Source organism: Bufo bufo, chromosome 1 (genome assembly GCF_905171765.1).
Source record: "Bufo bufo chromosome 1, aBufBuf1.1, whole genome shotgun sequence".
In the NCBI taxonomy this organism is placed as follows: Eukaryota; Metazoa; Chordata; class Amphibia; order Anura; family Bufonidae; genus Bufo; species Bufo bufo.
In genome coordinates this window covers 752611875-752627398 of record NC_053389.1, presented here as the reverse complement: position 1 = coordinate 752627398, position 15524 = coordinate 752611875, and the positions used below count along the sequence as shown (strand labels likewise).

At 47.1% G+C, this 15524-nt stretch overlaps 1 protein-coding gene across 1 annotated transcript in view; it reads left to right on the top strand.

Annotated features, from left to right (window-relative positions):
* The window catches only part of SNRNP200 (small nuclear ribonucleoprotein U5 subunit 200), a 58183-nt gene that overhangs the window by 20535 nt on the left and 22124 nt on the right, over window positions 1–15524 (top strand). Inside the window, exons 28-32 of the mRNA XM_040414477.1 lie at window positions 1156–1345; window positions 2139–2312; window positions 5872–6032; window positions 10371–10598; window positions 11243–11434. Of these exons, the coding sequence (XP_040270411.1) occupies window positions 1156–1345; window positions 2139–2312; window positions 5872–6032; window positions 10371–10598; window positions 11243–11434 (945 nt within the window). The remainder of the gene's footprint in view (window positions 1–1155; window positions 1346–2138; window positions 2313–5871; window positions 6033–10370; window positions 10599–11242; window positions 11435–15524) is intronic.

Here is a 15524-nt window from a genome sequence, read left to right as displayed (position 1 = left end):
CCGCAAAACACTGAAATAACCATACGGTAGTGTGAAAGAGGCCTTAAAAGGATTTCCCTCGGTATAAATCCATGCAAGCATGTGACCTGACACTCCGTGTGATTGCTGGAAATAACCAAGCGCTGAACTCCGCTATCTCAATCAGTCCTGTAGCGAGTGAATACATTGGCACTCCATTTGGTGGAACGGGACCCCCCATTAATTTTGATCGATGGGTTTTCCAGCTTATCCACTCCACCTATCAAATACTTATAACCTTCCCTGTGGATGGATTTAGAATTGTGGGCTAAGTCTTTTATGGCTGAATGTACATGAAAGTTGGCTTAACATGCCGATTTCGGCAGGGCCAGTATCTGATGTGTATGGTGGCCTAACGAGTCCCCCTCCCCCTTCCTGACAGAGGTCAGGAGAAGGAAGGATCCTGCCTGATGTATTTTCTTGCCCAGTACTTTTGTTCATAGAGAAGAGAAGCGACTCTTCTGAGGGGTCTGGCAGCAGTTTCACACTAACGTGTTTAGTCCATGTGACTGCTGCTTTTCTGGGACCAAACATTGCTCCTCCGTCCAGAACTCCCACAGTCGGGCAGGAAATCACAGGATGCTAAGTTATTAGATTGCTGTGAGTTCAGGTCAGAGGAGCAGTGTTCGGTCTGGGTAATGTGGCTGTCACACAGCACGTTTCCTGGACTGAACACGCTCATGGGACATTCGTATGGGGCAGTCGTAAGGAATAGCTGTTAGACGAACAGCTTTTCAGTCACAATTCTTTAATTTTGACATAGGAGAACAGTTAACCAACCTGCAATGGTTCTTGTTAATTATCTCTAGAGTCGGTAGTAATTGTGATTAACCAAATAGATAACCTGTTAAACATTCAGTCACATAACCAATGGATGTAGGGGTGTAGGTGGGGGAGAGAGTCCTTCCCGAGTAGGGGAGGATGGGGACAGAAAAAGGGCCTGTGACAATGTAAATGAGATAAGCCTACTGTGTTTAGGAAGTTTCATGTCTGCGTACAATGTCCAGTGGTCCCAGATTTTCAGAAATAGCTTTTCATTAGCCATATAGCAAGTAATGCTCCCTTCTATTAACACAGTAGGTTGTTTTTACAAGTAAACACTTAATTTTTCTTATCTTGATTGTGTTCTATTGTTAGGTCCATGGTTCCTCTGAAGCTTTTTGGATATTGGTAGAAGATGTGGACAGCGAAGTGATTTTGCACCATGAGTATTTCCTTCTCAAAGCCAAATACGCCCAGGATGAGCATCTGGTCACTTTCTTTGTGCCAGTCTTCGAGCCCCTGCCTCCCCAGTACTTCATTAGGGTGGTGTCAGACCGCTGGCTTTGTAAGTAACCTGCACAACATCAATCAAAATTCTATGGTTGACACGTTTCTCATCTCTTCTTCCAAAAGCAGACTGTTCAGTCATTGGATGCTTTAATATTTCTTTAAGATTTTTCATCCTGGGTAGGGGGGTGGGGGGTTAGGGTAAATCCAGCCATTCAGCATTTTTGCAGCAAGACATGCGAGGTGTATCATTTCCCTGCCCCACATAGGATCAGATTGGAATAAATGAACCAGTCATATAATGTTTTGCAGCCTTAGGATCCATTCACACGTCCGTAGAATGGGTCCGGATCCGTTCTGCAACGTTCCATTCATTCTCTATGGGGCTGGAAGAGATGTGGACGGCACACAGCACAAGAATAGGCAGTTCTATGGGGGCGACTGCTGCGTGTATTGCGTGTCCGGACTACGGATGTGTGAATGGACCCTTAGGTTTTTGTTTTTTTTTCGTTTGTGTTCCATATACAGTACCGTTCATTTCAATGGGTCCGCCAAAAAAAAAAACGGAATGTACTCCGTATGCATTCCGTTTACGCATTTCCATTTTTCCGTTCAAAGATAGAACATGTCCTATTATTGTCCGCATAACGGACAAGGATAGTACTGTTCTATTAGGGGCCAGATGTTCCATTCCGCCCCAAAAAAACGGAATGCACATGGATGTCATCCGGGTTTTTTGCGGCCCGCGAAACACTGAAAAAGCCATACGATCGTGTTTAATAGGCCTTACTGTGTGCTACTCTTAACACTATCCAACTTAAGATCACTACGTTTCTCTCCACTGTTTGCAGCCTGTGAAACGCAGCTTCCAGTCTCTTTCCGTCACCTAATACTGCCTGAGAAATACCCACCACCCACAGAACTGCTGGATTTGCAGCCTCTGCCTGTTTCTGCATTGAGAAACAGCGCTTTTGAAAGCCTTTACCAAGACAAGTTTCCATTCTTTAACCCTATTCAGACCCAAGGTGAGTTTCCTGTGATCTGTCAGCCCAGCTTACTTGCTACCAAGGTTGTTTGTGATCAGTTGGGCACACTGGGACCCCCACTGATCAAGAGAACTGGGACCCACAAAATTAAAGGAGCGGCTAGTCAAGCTTGTGTTGTGTTGCTCCATTCATTTTCTATGGGACTGCTGACGATAACAAAGTGTAGCACCCAGATGTTTCCAGGAGTCCCATAATTAATGGAGCTGAACAACACAGTCAACCAGACGCTCCATTCATTTTGAGGGATCCCGTGGGCACTTGGCCTCTGTTCTTTGAAAGTCGCGGTCCCAGCAGTCGGTCCCCCACCGATCTAATAGTTATCCCATATAACTTGATATAACCCTTTGAGGCCTGAACCTGTTAATAAATTTAGTGCATCTTACTTCAGCAGACCTTGTGTGTGAAAGACGTGCCCCATTGTGTTAGGAAGCTTATTCCTCCTGCTGCCTCAGTGGCCTATGTGAATATCTTACCTGTGGTGTTCACTGTTGCCTGTGTACCTCTCTTATATTGGGCATATTTAACTGTAACCATGGGTGGTGTTAATGTACAGATCAGTTTTTATATAACAGGGAACCTTTCCCCAGAGACATCTCTTTCCAGCTCGTTGCATAGACACACAGCTGTCGCTCACCTGAATGAAGCGCTTTTTCTTTTGTTGATCCGAGATGATGCTTATTATTAATATGCAAGTTATGCGTTTAGTGCAAACCATTGCTCTCATTGCACCCAAGCGTCTCTCCTTTCTGTGGCCAGCCCCTCCCGGGTTGCTTTGCCTGACCCTGTCAATCAAAGCAACCATGGGGGAGATTCATAAAGACTGGTGCTTTCGGTCAGAGGATGTGTCTTCATAAATGAGGCACATCCTCCTGGAGGCATCTCTGAGCTGCCATAGATTTCTGGCTTCATTTGCACTAAAACTGGTGTAAATTATGAAAAGTTTATGGTAACTGGTCACACCCTCTTTCTGAAAAGTCTCCTTTGCCGTTTTTTTCTTATTTTTAAAGTCGCAACCACATGTGTTTGCGACTTTTTAAAGCCTTTTTTCTGGCGCAAGCTGAATAACTCTCCCCCTGTGTGTGTATGCAAATTGTTTGATGGGAAGGTTGCTGGCGACAGACTCCCTGTAATAGTGTACATAAAATCTGTGGCATTTTAATACGAATTAAATGTTCTCAACGTCTAATTTTTTTGTTCTCATTTAAACGGATCTTGTCAACATTAAAATGCAATGTAAGCTGCAGGCGCCTATAGAGCAGTAGAAGCTGAACAGATTGATTATAGGTTTGTGGGAAAAGATTAAGTAAAATATTATATTCCTGCTCCTTCTGAGCTTTGAAGTCCAGGAGGCGGTCCTTTCAGTGATTGACAGCTCTCTGTAGACACAGTCATAGAGGGAAGGCTGTCAATCACTGATGGGATTGCCTCAAAGCTCAGAAGGAGCAGGACTTTAAATTAATAATGTACAAGTTTTACTGAATCTTTTCAGACAAAACTATATATCAATCTGCTCAGCTCCTCCTGCTCTATAACCTGTTGCCTGCAGGTCAGACACCATGTTCAACATGACACGTTCCCTTTAAAGGGGTTGTCTGAGGAGAAAACATAATTTCCGGCCGGCAGCCTGTCTTCCCTACTGAAAGGATTATACTCGCCTGTTCCATGCCTCTCCTGTCCTGTGCGCTGGGTCCCGCATCTCCGTCTTCTTGTCCGGGGTTTGTTATCTTCCTCTCCATCATGGGCATGGTCACCTGATTCTCTCTTCAGCCAATCGCTAAGAGTACTTTCACACTAGCGGTTTGATTTTCTGGCATAGAGTGTGGAAGTACCCTAACTTCAGTAGCGACATGTCTCTTGTGGACACATCACCGCTGAAACTGTTGGCTGAAGGGGATCAGGTGACCATGGGTGGGAAGGAAGAAAACAAACACCAGACCGGAAGATGGGAATGCGTGATCCAGCGCGGAGTACCAGAGAGGTGTGGAGCAGGTAAGCATGATACTTTCAGCTGCCGACACCGGTTGGAAATTATTTATTCCCGGACAACCCCTAAAGAGTAGTACAACAAGAAAAAGGAGTGTACAGCATTGCAAATATGGAGATGTAGGTTACTGCAGGCAAATAGCAGTACAGTACACAAAGGCTGGAGGGAAGTCCCCGAGGTGGATTTGGGAGCACCAATTTAACAAAGGGCTAATTCAGGCGACTGTGATATGTGCAAATTTTAAAGGGGTTTTTACGATCACATACAATGGGGGCATATCACTAGTATATGCCCCCATTGTCTCAAAGGTGCGGGTCCCACCTTTGGGAGCCACACTTATAACAAGAACGGAGCGGGGAAATTAATGGACGGCTAATGCACAGCCGCCCTCCATTGATTTCAATGGGGCCGCCTGAAATGGCCAAGCCAGCTGGCTCGGATATTTCCGTCTGCCACATAGAAATCAATGGGAGCAGGGGCTGCGCGTGTGCTGTGCGCTCCCATTCACTTGTATTGGCGCAGCGGGGAGCGGCGCTTGGTGGGTGGGCATCCAGTCACAGCTCTCCCCGCTATGTTCTCCTTGTAGGTGCGGGTCCCAGAGGTGGGAGACACGCCTATCAGACAATGGTAGCACATCCTAGCAAGATCCCCCCACATTGTATGTGATGGGAATACCCCTGTAATATCTATTTTACGGTCACGGTTCCTGACCCAACTGTGGCTTTGATGACTTGAACTTACAGCCTCATGAATGTGTATAGTGCTGTGCGTATCAGGAGACCCACTGTCGTGCCATAAATTGCATCCCTAATATGGACCGTTAAATACGCCCATGTTACAGGAGGCCACGGCGCGTGCAGAGGATTGATCTGGAGCCTGGGATATCAGGGCCCTGTAGAAATGGTGTACGAGCTCTGTGGCTGTCTACAGCATTTATCCTGATGTAAAGGGGTCATCGTCTCTCTTGTGCTTATTATTTCTCTGTGCTTAAAGGGAACCGGTCACCGGGATTTTGGGTATAGAGCTGAGGACATGGGCTGCTAGATGGCCGCTAGCACATCCGCAATACCCAGTCCCCATAGCTCTGTGTGCTTATATTGTGTAAAAAAAACAACGATTTGATACATATGCAAATTAACCTGAGATGTGTCCTGTCCTGGAGATCAGTCAGGGTAATTTGCATATGTATCAAATCGTTTTTTTTACACAATAAAAGCACACAGAGCTATGAGGACTGGGTATTGCGGATGTGCTAGCGGCGATCTAGCAACCCATGTCCTCAGCTCTATACCCAAAATCCCGGTGACAGGTTCCCTTTAAGACCGCCAACTGGCCAGCGGTTTATTTGTGATTTGCAGTTGACCTACTTGTCCATAGGTGGCAGAATGAACAGTTTCTGTTGATACAAAGCTGTAGAATACAGCCGTTTAGGAGTAGAGGTTTTCAGAAAAAATATTTACCAAAGTTCGATCTAATCTGTAAGGTTCTTTTTGTGCAGTAGATGAGCAGAGAGAGAAACTTCTATTATGTGCTTTTCCCTCCCTTTTCTCCCAGTATTCAACACCGTGTATAACAGTGATGACAATGTTTTCGTGGGAGCCCCTACAGGCAGCGGGAAGACTATCTGTGCAGAGTTTGCCATTCTTCGTATGCTGTTACAGAACTCAGAAAGTCGCTGCGTCTACATTACTCCTATGGAGGCTCTGGCTGAACAGGTATTTTCTATACGCTGCTATCTGACTTCACTTAATATCTATCTGCTTTAAAATGCCTCTGCCATGGGAGGCTGCATTTTAAACATTAAATGCTGGAGGGTTCACTAAGGGTGCCACTATACAACTCTTCAATCCATCTCCAGTGGGTGGATGGGTGTAATACGTTCCCATGCACTTGTAGAGTCTACTTTCTGAATTGGTTGAGTAGGTTGTGCGTGTCCTTTCTGCTGCAGCTGGTGGCATTTGACTGTAATTGAGCATGTGTGTCCATTTTAGTGAGGAGGGTGAACAGCAGGTGGCGCTATACAGATAGAGTTCGATGAATAACTCTGTGGCTATAATAAAAGTTTAATTACATGCAGTTCCAAAAGTATTTTAATCCAGGTGCTGGTTTGAAAAATGTAGAATATTTTTCGTGAACAACCTCTTTAAAGGGGTATTCTGATTGTTTCAAGTTATCCCTTATCCACAGGGGTTAACTATTATCGACTATCTCCGGAATTCCCATAGAAATAAATAGAGCATGTGCGACCTGCCGGTCCGAATATTTCAGGGGGGGTGGAGGGGCCACCATTCTCTTGATGGGTGTGGGTCCCAGCAGTAAGACCCCCACTGATCTAATAGTTTTCCCCTATCCTGTGGATAGAGGATAACGTGAAACAACCGGAATACCCCCTTTTAAAGGCTTCATTCTATCTCCTAAAGTAATTGGTGGGGAACTGACCCCTGCGAGCCTCACCCATCCTGAAAATAAATCCGATGCAGCATTAGTGTTGAACCTCGTCCTCTTCTAAGTTTTCCTTTTACAACAGTGCAGTAGCCACTAGGTGTACAAGGAACTGCAGCCATTCCCATTGCTTTGAATGAAGCTACGCTTGTAGCACTGCAGCCCTTTCATTCTCAGATTTACTGCCAGGGTCTCTGAGTGGACCCCCCACCATCATAGTGGTGGCATGTTCTAGTGATATGCAATCCCTTAATAAGATGGAAAGCAGATGCATAACTACGGGGGCATAGTGGGCACATGTCCCTGGTATTGCGTATCAGGCAGAGTTGCCAATAAGCCACTCTACCTTGACCAAGGCATGGCTAGGTCAGCAAATATCTTTATCCTGGGTGAAAGGAAATCTGAACTAGAACGCTAAAGCCTTTCTCCATTGTGGAGCTAATCTGTGTTTTCAGGTAAGTCTGTCCCAATTTCACCTGTGCAGCTTTTTATAGTGAGTAGCTGTAGAGTTTTCAGCTTCCATTTATTCTATACTTTTATTCTTCTGGGCCTTTAGGACGTTTCAGAGCAATAGAGTGACAGAAGGAGCCTCCTCCCGCGGTCTATCCTCTTAGATGGCGTCATCTAATGCAGGGGGTGGTGAACCTATGGCATGGGTGCCAGAGCTGGCGCTCTGAGCCCTCTCTGTGGGCACCCACGCCCTGGAAAAAGTCTATGGTGTACCAATATGCTTTAGACTTTTCCTGCCACTCCTCGGCACAGGGCGCACTATGAATGGCACAGGCAGCTGAATGTAGGCAGATTATAGCTACATGATAAAGTACATGGAAGATAGACTATACTGGACTGTAGTATTAAGGTTACATTGCCATGTTGGCACTTTGTGATAACTAAGTGGGTTTTGGGTTGCAGTTTTGGTTCTCTGTCTCTAAAAGGTACGCCATCACTCATCTATTGGGTTACACAGCCAGGATCAGAGCTATCTCAGATCTCAGCTACTGCAGCAGGAGCCTGGCTGTGTTTTAATAGCTGTCTGCTGCTGCCTATGGCACAGTTGGAACTGTAACAGCTGTACGTCGAGGTGCACAGAGTAAGTTCTCACCTGGATGTACAGTGTATTCAAGGGTTTAACTTCACTGCTGCAATGTCTATGGCAAAGCAGCAGCGAGCAGGAAGAGAGAAGGGAGACGACGGGTGCACACTGCGCACGCCGTCTCCTCATACAGCTGATTGCTGCCGATCTCATATTGATGACCTAGAAAGTAGGGATGAGCGAATTTCATGTTATGAAATTCGTTGGCACTTTTTTTGGTAAAAGCAGAATTGCGTTATGGATTCTGTTATCACGGACCATAATGCAATTCTATGACGGAATGCCTTTAGAGGCATTCCGTTATTCATTTCGACATAATAGAAGTCTTCTCGCCTGCGTAACGGATCTGTCCCGTTTCCGTTATGCAGGAGAGAACTCCAGTATAACTGAAACCGGACGCATCCGTTATGCAGCCCCTAGACTTCTATTATGACGGAATGAATAACGGAATGCCTATAAAGGCATTCCGTCATAGCATTGCGTTATGGTCCGTGGTAACAGAATCCATAACGCAATTCTGCTTTTACCACTAAACGAATTTCAGAATATTAAATTCGCTCATCCCTAATTAAAAGCCTGGAGAACCCCTTTAACTGCTCTCCTTCTGCCCCTGCAAAGAAGCATTATGATAGTTGTAGTTGTGTTCTCTCTAGTTTGTACAGTGTGAGTACTTCTAGTAATTGTCTGCATGTTCCTTCAGAAACTTTTCCATCCTCCCACTTAAGTTCCCAGCATAGATTTGCCTCCCATAAGCATATTAGCGCTGCTGAGGTATCAATCTACCTTTTTAATACTCTGTTCCCTTTTAAAAATTGTCTGAAGAGCCGCTAAAAAGATCTTACTTCAAGTAATTAGGGTGTTTGTGTCTTTTTGGTGTTTTAGTTCTCTAGTGATATCGGTACACAGTCCTCTTCCCCCACACGCGTTAAAATGACTGCATTATCCCATTACTGCTTTTTGCGCATTTATTAGCTGTATGTGTCAGCTGCTAGATATGATTCATTTATGGAAATCTATGCTAATAACCCCTCTCTGCACTTTCACAAAGCTACTTTCAGCACATTTGTGTTTCAGTATATAGTAAACTAATGAATATGTATTCTTGGAATGCAAAGACATGAGTTTTATTGATTGCTGTTCCAAGGCCTGCAGAGCGAGGGTTTTGTTGGAGCTCTAGTTGCCAACATTGATCAAGCTCTGTTTACGACATACCAGTGCAACCTTTTTGCAATGACTACCGAAAATTGTATAGAAAGGCAGGCAGGCCTTGAGAAAGGTCTCTGCCTTGCCTCCTGTACCTCTTCCCTCCCCTTTCCGGAACCATGAGATTTGAATCTGGTCTTAGATGCCCTTCAGTCCTCTCCCTTCGAGCCCTTTAAGGAGATCTCCCGATCATACGTCTCTTTTAAAGTTTCCTTTCTAGTTGCGATTACCTCCATTTGCAGAGTTTTTTTTCTGAGCTGGAGGCACTCTCTTGACGGTCTCCCTTTTTGGTTTTTCACCAGGACAAGGTTGTCCTGCGCCCAGTTCCCTCCTTTCTTCCCAAGGTGGTTTCCTCCTTTCACATTAATGAGGAGATTGTCCTGCCTTCATTCTGTCCCAACCCCGCTCATCCCAGAGAGCGGTCTCTCCACTGTCTGGATGTGGTTCGGGCGCTCCAGCTATATCTCCAGTTAACGGATTCCTTCTGTCGTTCTGACTCTGTCGTCCCTGAGGGCTCACGTAAAGGTTTACAAGCCTCCAAAGCTACCATCTCCCCGTTGGATTCGGTCTGCTGTCAAGGAAGCCTATGTGGCGAACGGTCGTGTTCCCCCTTTCCGGTTAAATGTTCACTCCACTAGGGCGCTTGGGGTATTCTGGGCGGTCTGGTCTCTGCCTCCCAGGTCTGCAAGGCCGCCACCTGGGCCTCAGTTCACACCATCTCAAGGTTTTACCACATCCATTCCTTGGCCTCTGCTGATGCCAGTTTGGGTCGCAAGCGGCTATGCGCTAGTTTTTTTGCATGTATGTTTCTTCCCACTCCCGGGGACTGCTTTGGGACGTCCCATGGTGCTGTCCCCCCCCCCAATGCCATTCACGAGAAATTTATTTTTGCACTTGACGTAAAATCCTTTTCTCGTTGGATACATTGAGGGACACAAATCCCACCCTTGTTGTTTTTTCTCTTCGCTGGGTTACCGGGTCTCCCGGGACTCTTCGATATTGGTCCTCTTTTTGGTTTAGGACATGTTGGCTTCTCTTTTCGCTCTAGAGTTTCACAGTATTCCTAACGATGAAAGCCCCACAAAAAGTATGTTTGTCCCACTCTCCTCAGCTCCTATCTAGTGCTATCAGTAGTTTAGCAGTTTGTAAGCTGCTGACAGACTCCCTCTAAAGATGATGATGAAATATTTCAGATATCAGTAAATTAACTCGCATACAGTATGCACATAGTTACTGGGTGTATATTAATCTTATTGGAGATGATACAAGCAGTGCTTCCTAACAGGTTTGTTCTTCTTCTGGTTTTCTGTGTTAGGTGTTCATGGATTGGTTTGAGAAGTTCCAAGACAGATTGTATAAGAAGGTTGTTTTGTTGACTGGTGAAACCAGCACTGATCTGAAGCTACTTGGCAAAGGAAATATCATCATCAGCACACCAGAGAAGTGGGACATCTTATCTAGACGCTGGAAGCAACGTAAAAACGTGCAGAACGTCAGTCTCTTTATTGTAGATGAGACTCATCTTATTGGTGGAGCCAACGGGGTGAGTTGACTTGTTAGTCTGATAATTCACTTATTTCTGTGCCACTTTCCATGGCCAAGACTACATTTCTTCCAGTTGAAGAGGAACTGTCACCATCCTGATATGCCTGTTTTAATAGCTTCGTGCATCCCCCATGTAATTTTAATTCTGGAGCATCTATTCTTATGGCTCTATGTTGTGCCATTCATTTACTATTTCTACTAGAAGTTATGTATGATTTGCTAGCAGTCTGCAGTAAGGGTACAGGGGGGAGGTAACCAGTTGGGGGTGTGTCCCTGCATAGACTGAAAATGGCATCACTGATTGGATAGTGAGTCTGTGCAGGTACACACCCCCAACTGGTTACCTCCCCTCTGTACCCTTACTGCAGACTGCTAGCAATTCATACATAAATAATAGTATTAATAAAGGAATGGTACAACATAGAGCCATAAGAATAGATGCTTCAGAATTGTTATTACATGGGAAATGCATGAAGCTATTAACACAGGCATGTCAGGAGAGGTGATAGGTCCTTTTTAAGTTACACATAGGTTATCATTTTTGTTATGTTGTGTACTATATTTTGTATGATATAAGAGATTTGCATTCAGTTTTAATAGGTTGGTGAATGTAAGACCTTTATATCTGTTCTTTTCCCATAGCCTGTGTTAGAGGTTATCTGCTCCCGCATGCGCTACATTTCCTCCCAGATAGAAAGGCCGATCCGTATAGTGGCTCTCAGCTCTTCTCTGTCTAATGCCAAAGATGTGGCTCATTGGCTTGGGTGCAGTGCCACATCAACTTTTAATTTCCATCCGAACGTGAGGCCAGTCCCACTGGAGCTACACATACAGGTAAGATGTTCTATGTATGTAAAATTGACTGTTTCCATGTTGTCCACAAGTGTTTTTAGTGGGAAGGGAGGGAAAATTCAGGCACCTAATTTCCATTTGATATTAAAAGGACTCTAGACTCAAGATCATAGGATATTAAAGGGGTTTATCCCATGACTAATGTAAGGCTCCAATCACACGTCCGCAGTGTGTTTTGCAGATCCGCAAAACACGGACACTGGCAATGTGCGGTCCACAAAATGCGGAACGCACATCACCGGCACTAATAGAATATGCCTATTCTTATCCGCAATTGCGGACAAGAATAGGACATGTTCTATTTTTTTCAGGAACAGAAATGCGGACCCGGAAGTGCGGGTCTGCATTTCCGGAGCCGGGCCGCACATCGTGTGGCCCCATAGAAATGAATGGGTCCGCAATTCCGTTCCGCAAAATGCGGAACGAAATTGCGGATGTGTGAATGGAGCCTAAAACATGAAAATCAGACCTCATACAGTACATGACAACCTCTTTCTAAGGCCTCTTGTACACAAATGTATTTTCATTCCATATATGGAACCATTCGTTTCAATGGGTCTGCAAAAAACAAAAAAAACAAAGGTACTCAGTGTGCATTCCATTTCCGTTCGGCAAAAGTGGCCAGCTGTTCCGTTCCGTAAAATACGGAATGCACACGGACGTCATCCGTAATTTTTGCGGATCCGTTTTTTGCAGACCGCTAAATACATACGTTCGTGTGCAAGAGGCCTAACAAATCTAGAACCGGCCCTGTACCTCACATGGATCCAGAGATCTCCCCATTAATTGATCCAGTTGTTCTGCTAGATTTATTTCAAGCTGTCAGCTTAGGGTGCGTGCCCTTTCTCAGTGGGCGAGTACAGTCTGCTGCAGGTAGTGGCAGTTAACCCCTTGAAGATTTCTGCCGTACGGCGGAAGTCCGGTCTCTAAACATGGCGCCCTCTCGCACGTGCAGCTGGCACTATAGCCGCCGGGTTTCTGCTATTTTAAATAGCAGAGACCCGCGGCACATGTATGCGATCAGCCATAAGGCTGACCGCATACATTTTCCCTTTCACACGCCGTGGTCAAATTTGACCACGGCATCTGATCAGTCCGGAAGCGAAAGCCGCGGGTCACTGGCTGAGATCGGGGAACCTTAATCTAATAGACGGAAGCCTCAAGCAGGCTTTGGAGTCTATTAGAGGAATATACCAATACAGACCACTAGGTGGCAGCACTGTATTGTTATATTGAAAATTAAAGGATAACTGTCGTATATATATTTTTTGGAGTGTTGGATTGTGGTGATATCTCCTTGGTGGCCCTATTTTAACTTTTCACTGTGTCAATTACCCCTTAATTCCACAATTTTGTTCCCTGTACTGCCTACTTTTACCTGTTGCTAGGCATAGTCCGTCTCAGATTACTGACAGCCAGGGACTGTAAGTAAATGATTAAAGCCAGGTCCTCCCCAGCAGCTGATAACAGTGCCTGGGCTGTGTGCACTTCTCCCTGTCCCTGCGCTTGGCAGACGCTCCCTCACTCAGCAGAGCTGGAGGATGCAGAGTTGGAGCAGCACAGACCAGGGAAGGGAGATCTGCCTTCTGCTCAATGTATAAATGAGAGCAACATGTGGTAAGAGGACCCCTTTGTGCTGCAGGAGATTAACCCTTTAGGGGGGGAGGGCTCTGGTTACTGACACTTTTGGGGGGCTATTGTTACTGGCTAGTGAGGGCAGGCGGGATTAGCCTCGGGGTGAGGGCAGTGGCGGCCATCTTAACTGAAAAGTGAAATTGCCGTTTTATGCAGACTGGTTGCTAAGGGCTGAATCTTATTAAATATGGGGTAAGTCAGTCTAATAGTAACTGATTCTGGAATATCATGTTATTAGTAACTACATATATGAAAATTAAAATTAGGGTCTAAGTGTGACAGTTATCCTTTAAGTGTTCAATGATTGCTATATAGCCATCAATAAACACAGAGCAATCTAATGATTGCCAGCTATAGTCACCCAGGGTAACTTAAAAAAAAGTTTATATATATATATATATATATATATATATATATATATATATATATATATATTTCTCGTGCATGGCATTGGGGGACACAGCACCATGGGTATATGCCCAGCTGCCACTAGGAGGCTGACACTAGAAACAAAAAAGTGTTGGCTCCGCCCAGGTGGGCTATACCCCTCTGCAAGAGCCGAGATCCACCAGTCTAGTTCTAGTGTCCGTAGGAGGCAGACATGACCTGTTTTGCAGGTCATCCTGCTAATTTTATTTTTTATTTTATTCTATTTTTTTCACAGGTTTCTTCCGGACGCAGGGGTGGCTCCATCGTGTTCCACTTTAGTTGCCCCCCTGCGGGCGCGTACTCAGGTACCCGGCAGCCACCCAGTCCCCACTAATCTGCTTCCGCAGCGGAATTCCGGCGGACCCACGGCTCCCGTGTTGAGTCCGCCGAGGGGGTGGTTATTGCTGCGCCTGAAAACGTCTGAAGGTGAGTATGGCAGTATCCTGTAACTCACCCTCACCCCCACCCCCTCACGCCGGACTAGGCCCCACCACAACCACCTCTTGTCCTGGCCCCCTTTTTAGTTTAGGGAGGCTGATGGCTCTTGGGGGCACTGCACGCTTGCCTGGGCATCCTTTTTGCGGGGGGAAAACTTCCTTGGGCACCCTCGTTTCTAGGGCCTGGCCCTTTAAGACGGCCGATTCTGTTCTTTCGGCTCCTTCCCGTACCTGCGGGTTTCTTCCGGCTAACTCCTGGCCTTCGGGGCCCCCGCACTCCCAGAGAATCGGCGCTGCGTCCCCGCTTCTGCTGCTGCCTCCGGGCGTTACCGCGATCGCGGGCGTCCGTTTCCGGCAGCATTTTTTTCTACTCGAGGCCCCGGCTTTTCTCCAGCCTAGGCCGCAGGTCACGTGGGGCGGAGCTCCGTCTCCGCCTTCTGCCTTCCCGGGCTTTTTTCTCCTCCCTCCCCTCCGTGGGCGGTGCCCTGGGAGACGTGTTTTTCCTACCAATCCAGCACCAGCGCGGGCTGCTGGGGGGGCGTGTCTTTCTCGGCTACCGGCTCCTGTCCTGCCTGCAGCTGTCGCATCTTGCTCTCCTGCGACTCGGCTCTCTGGACGTGCTTCTGTGGGACACAGCACCTTGGGTCTGGTAGGCAGCCTCTGGCTGACACTTTTTTGCTTTGCAGGCTCCTCCATCGCCCTCATGTCTTCTTCTGGTCGGGCCCCCACTCCCCCTGCCGCCATTTCCACTCATTACGCCTGTTCCGTATGTAATAGGAAGTTCCCATGCGGTCAGTCTTCCTCTCTCTGCGTGCAGTGCCTTCCCCCCAGGCCCACCCAGTCCGCCCCTGCGGCCCCCTCTTTGTCGGTCCTTCCGGAATGGGCTGCTACCCTGTCCCAGGCCATAGGTAACCTTGCCAGCCTCTCCCAATCCCTAGCGCAGTCCCTGGACCGTCTGCCCGCTCAGATTGCGGCCGCCTCGGGCAGGGACCCCCCCGCCGGGGATGTCCGTTCCCGCTCTGGTACGAGGTCCGGCAAGCGACCTCGCACAGCCTCGGCTGGGTCCCATTCTTCCTCAGCTACCCCGGATCACTCCCCGGTTAGGTCTGAGTCGGGCGAAATTTCTTCTTCAGCCGCTTCCGCCGTTCCTGGGGACTCCTCCGCTTCTGATTCTGAATCAGAGCGGTGCTCGGCGATGTCTGCGGCCATTCAGGACCTCATCAAAGCCGTCCGTGACGCGCTCCATGTGCAGGACGTTCCCTCCTCCTCCTCCCTGGAGTCGGTGTCCTTCCGCCGGACTAGGCGTTCCACTGTGGTCTTCCCGAATCACGAGGACCTGGACGCACTTCTGGCTAAAGAGTGGCGTCATCCTGATCGGCGCCTTCATCTTACCAAGGCCTCTGACGTCCCCTATCCTTTTTCTGAGGAATCTGTCAATACTTGGACGGTTCCTCCTCAGGTAGACCCTCAGGTTGCTCGCCTGGCGAAGGCTACTACCCTTCCCCTGGCTGACGCGGCTTCCTTGTCGGATCCCGCTGACAAACGGGTCGACTCTTTGGCCAAGTCTGTTT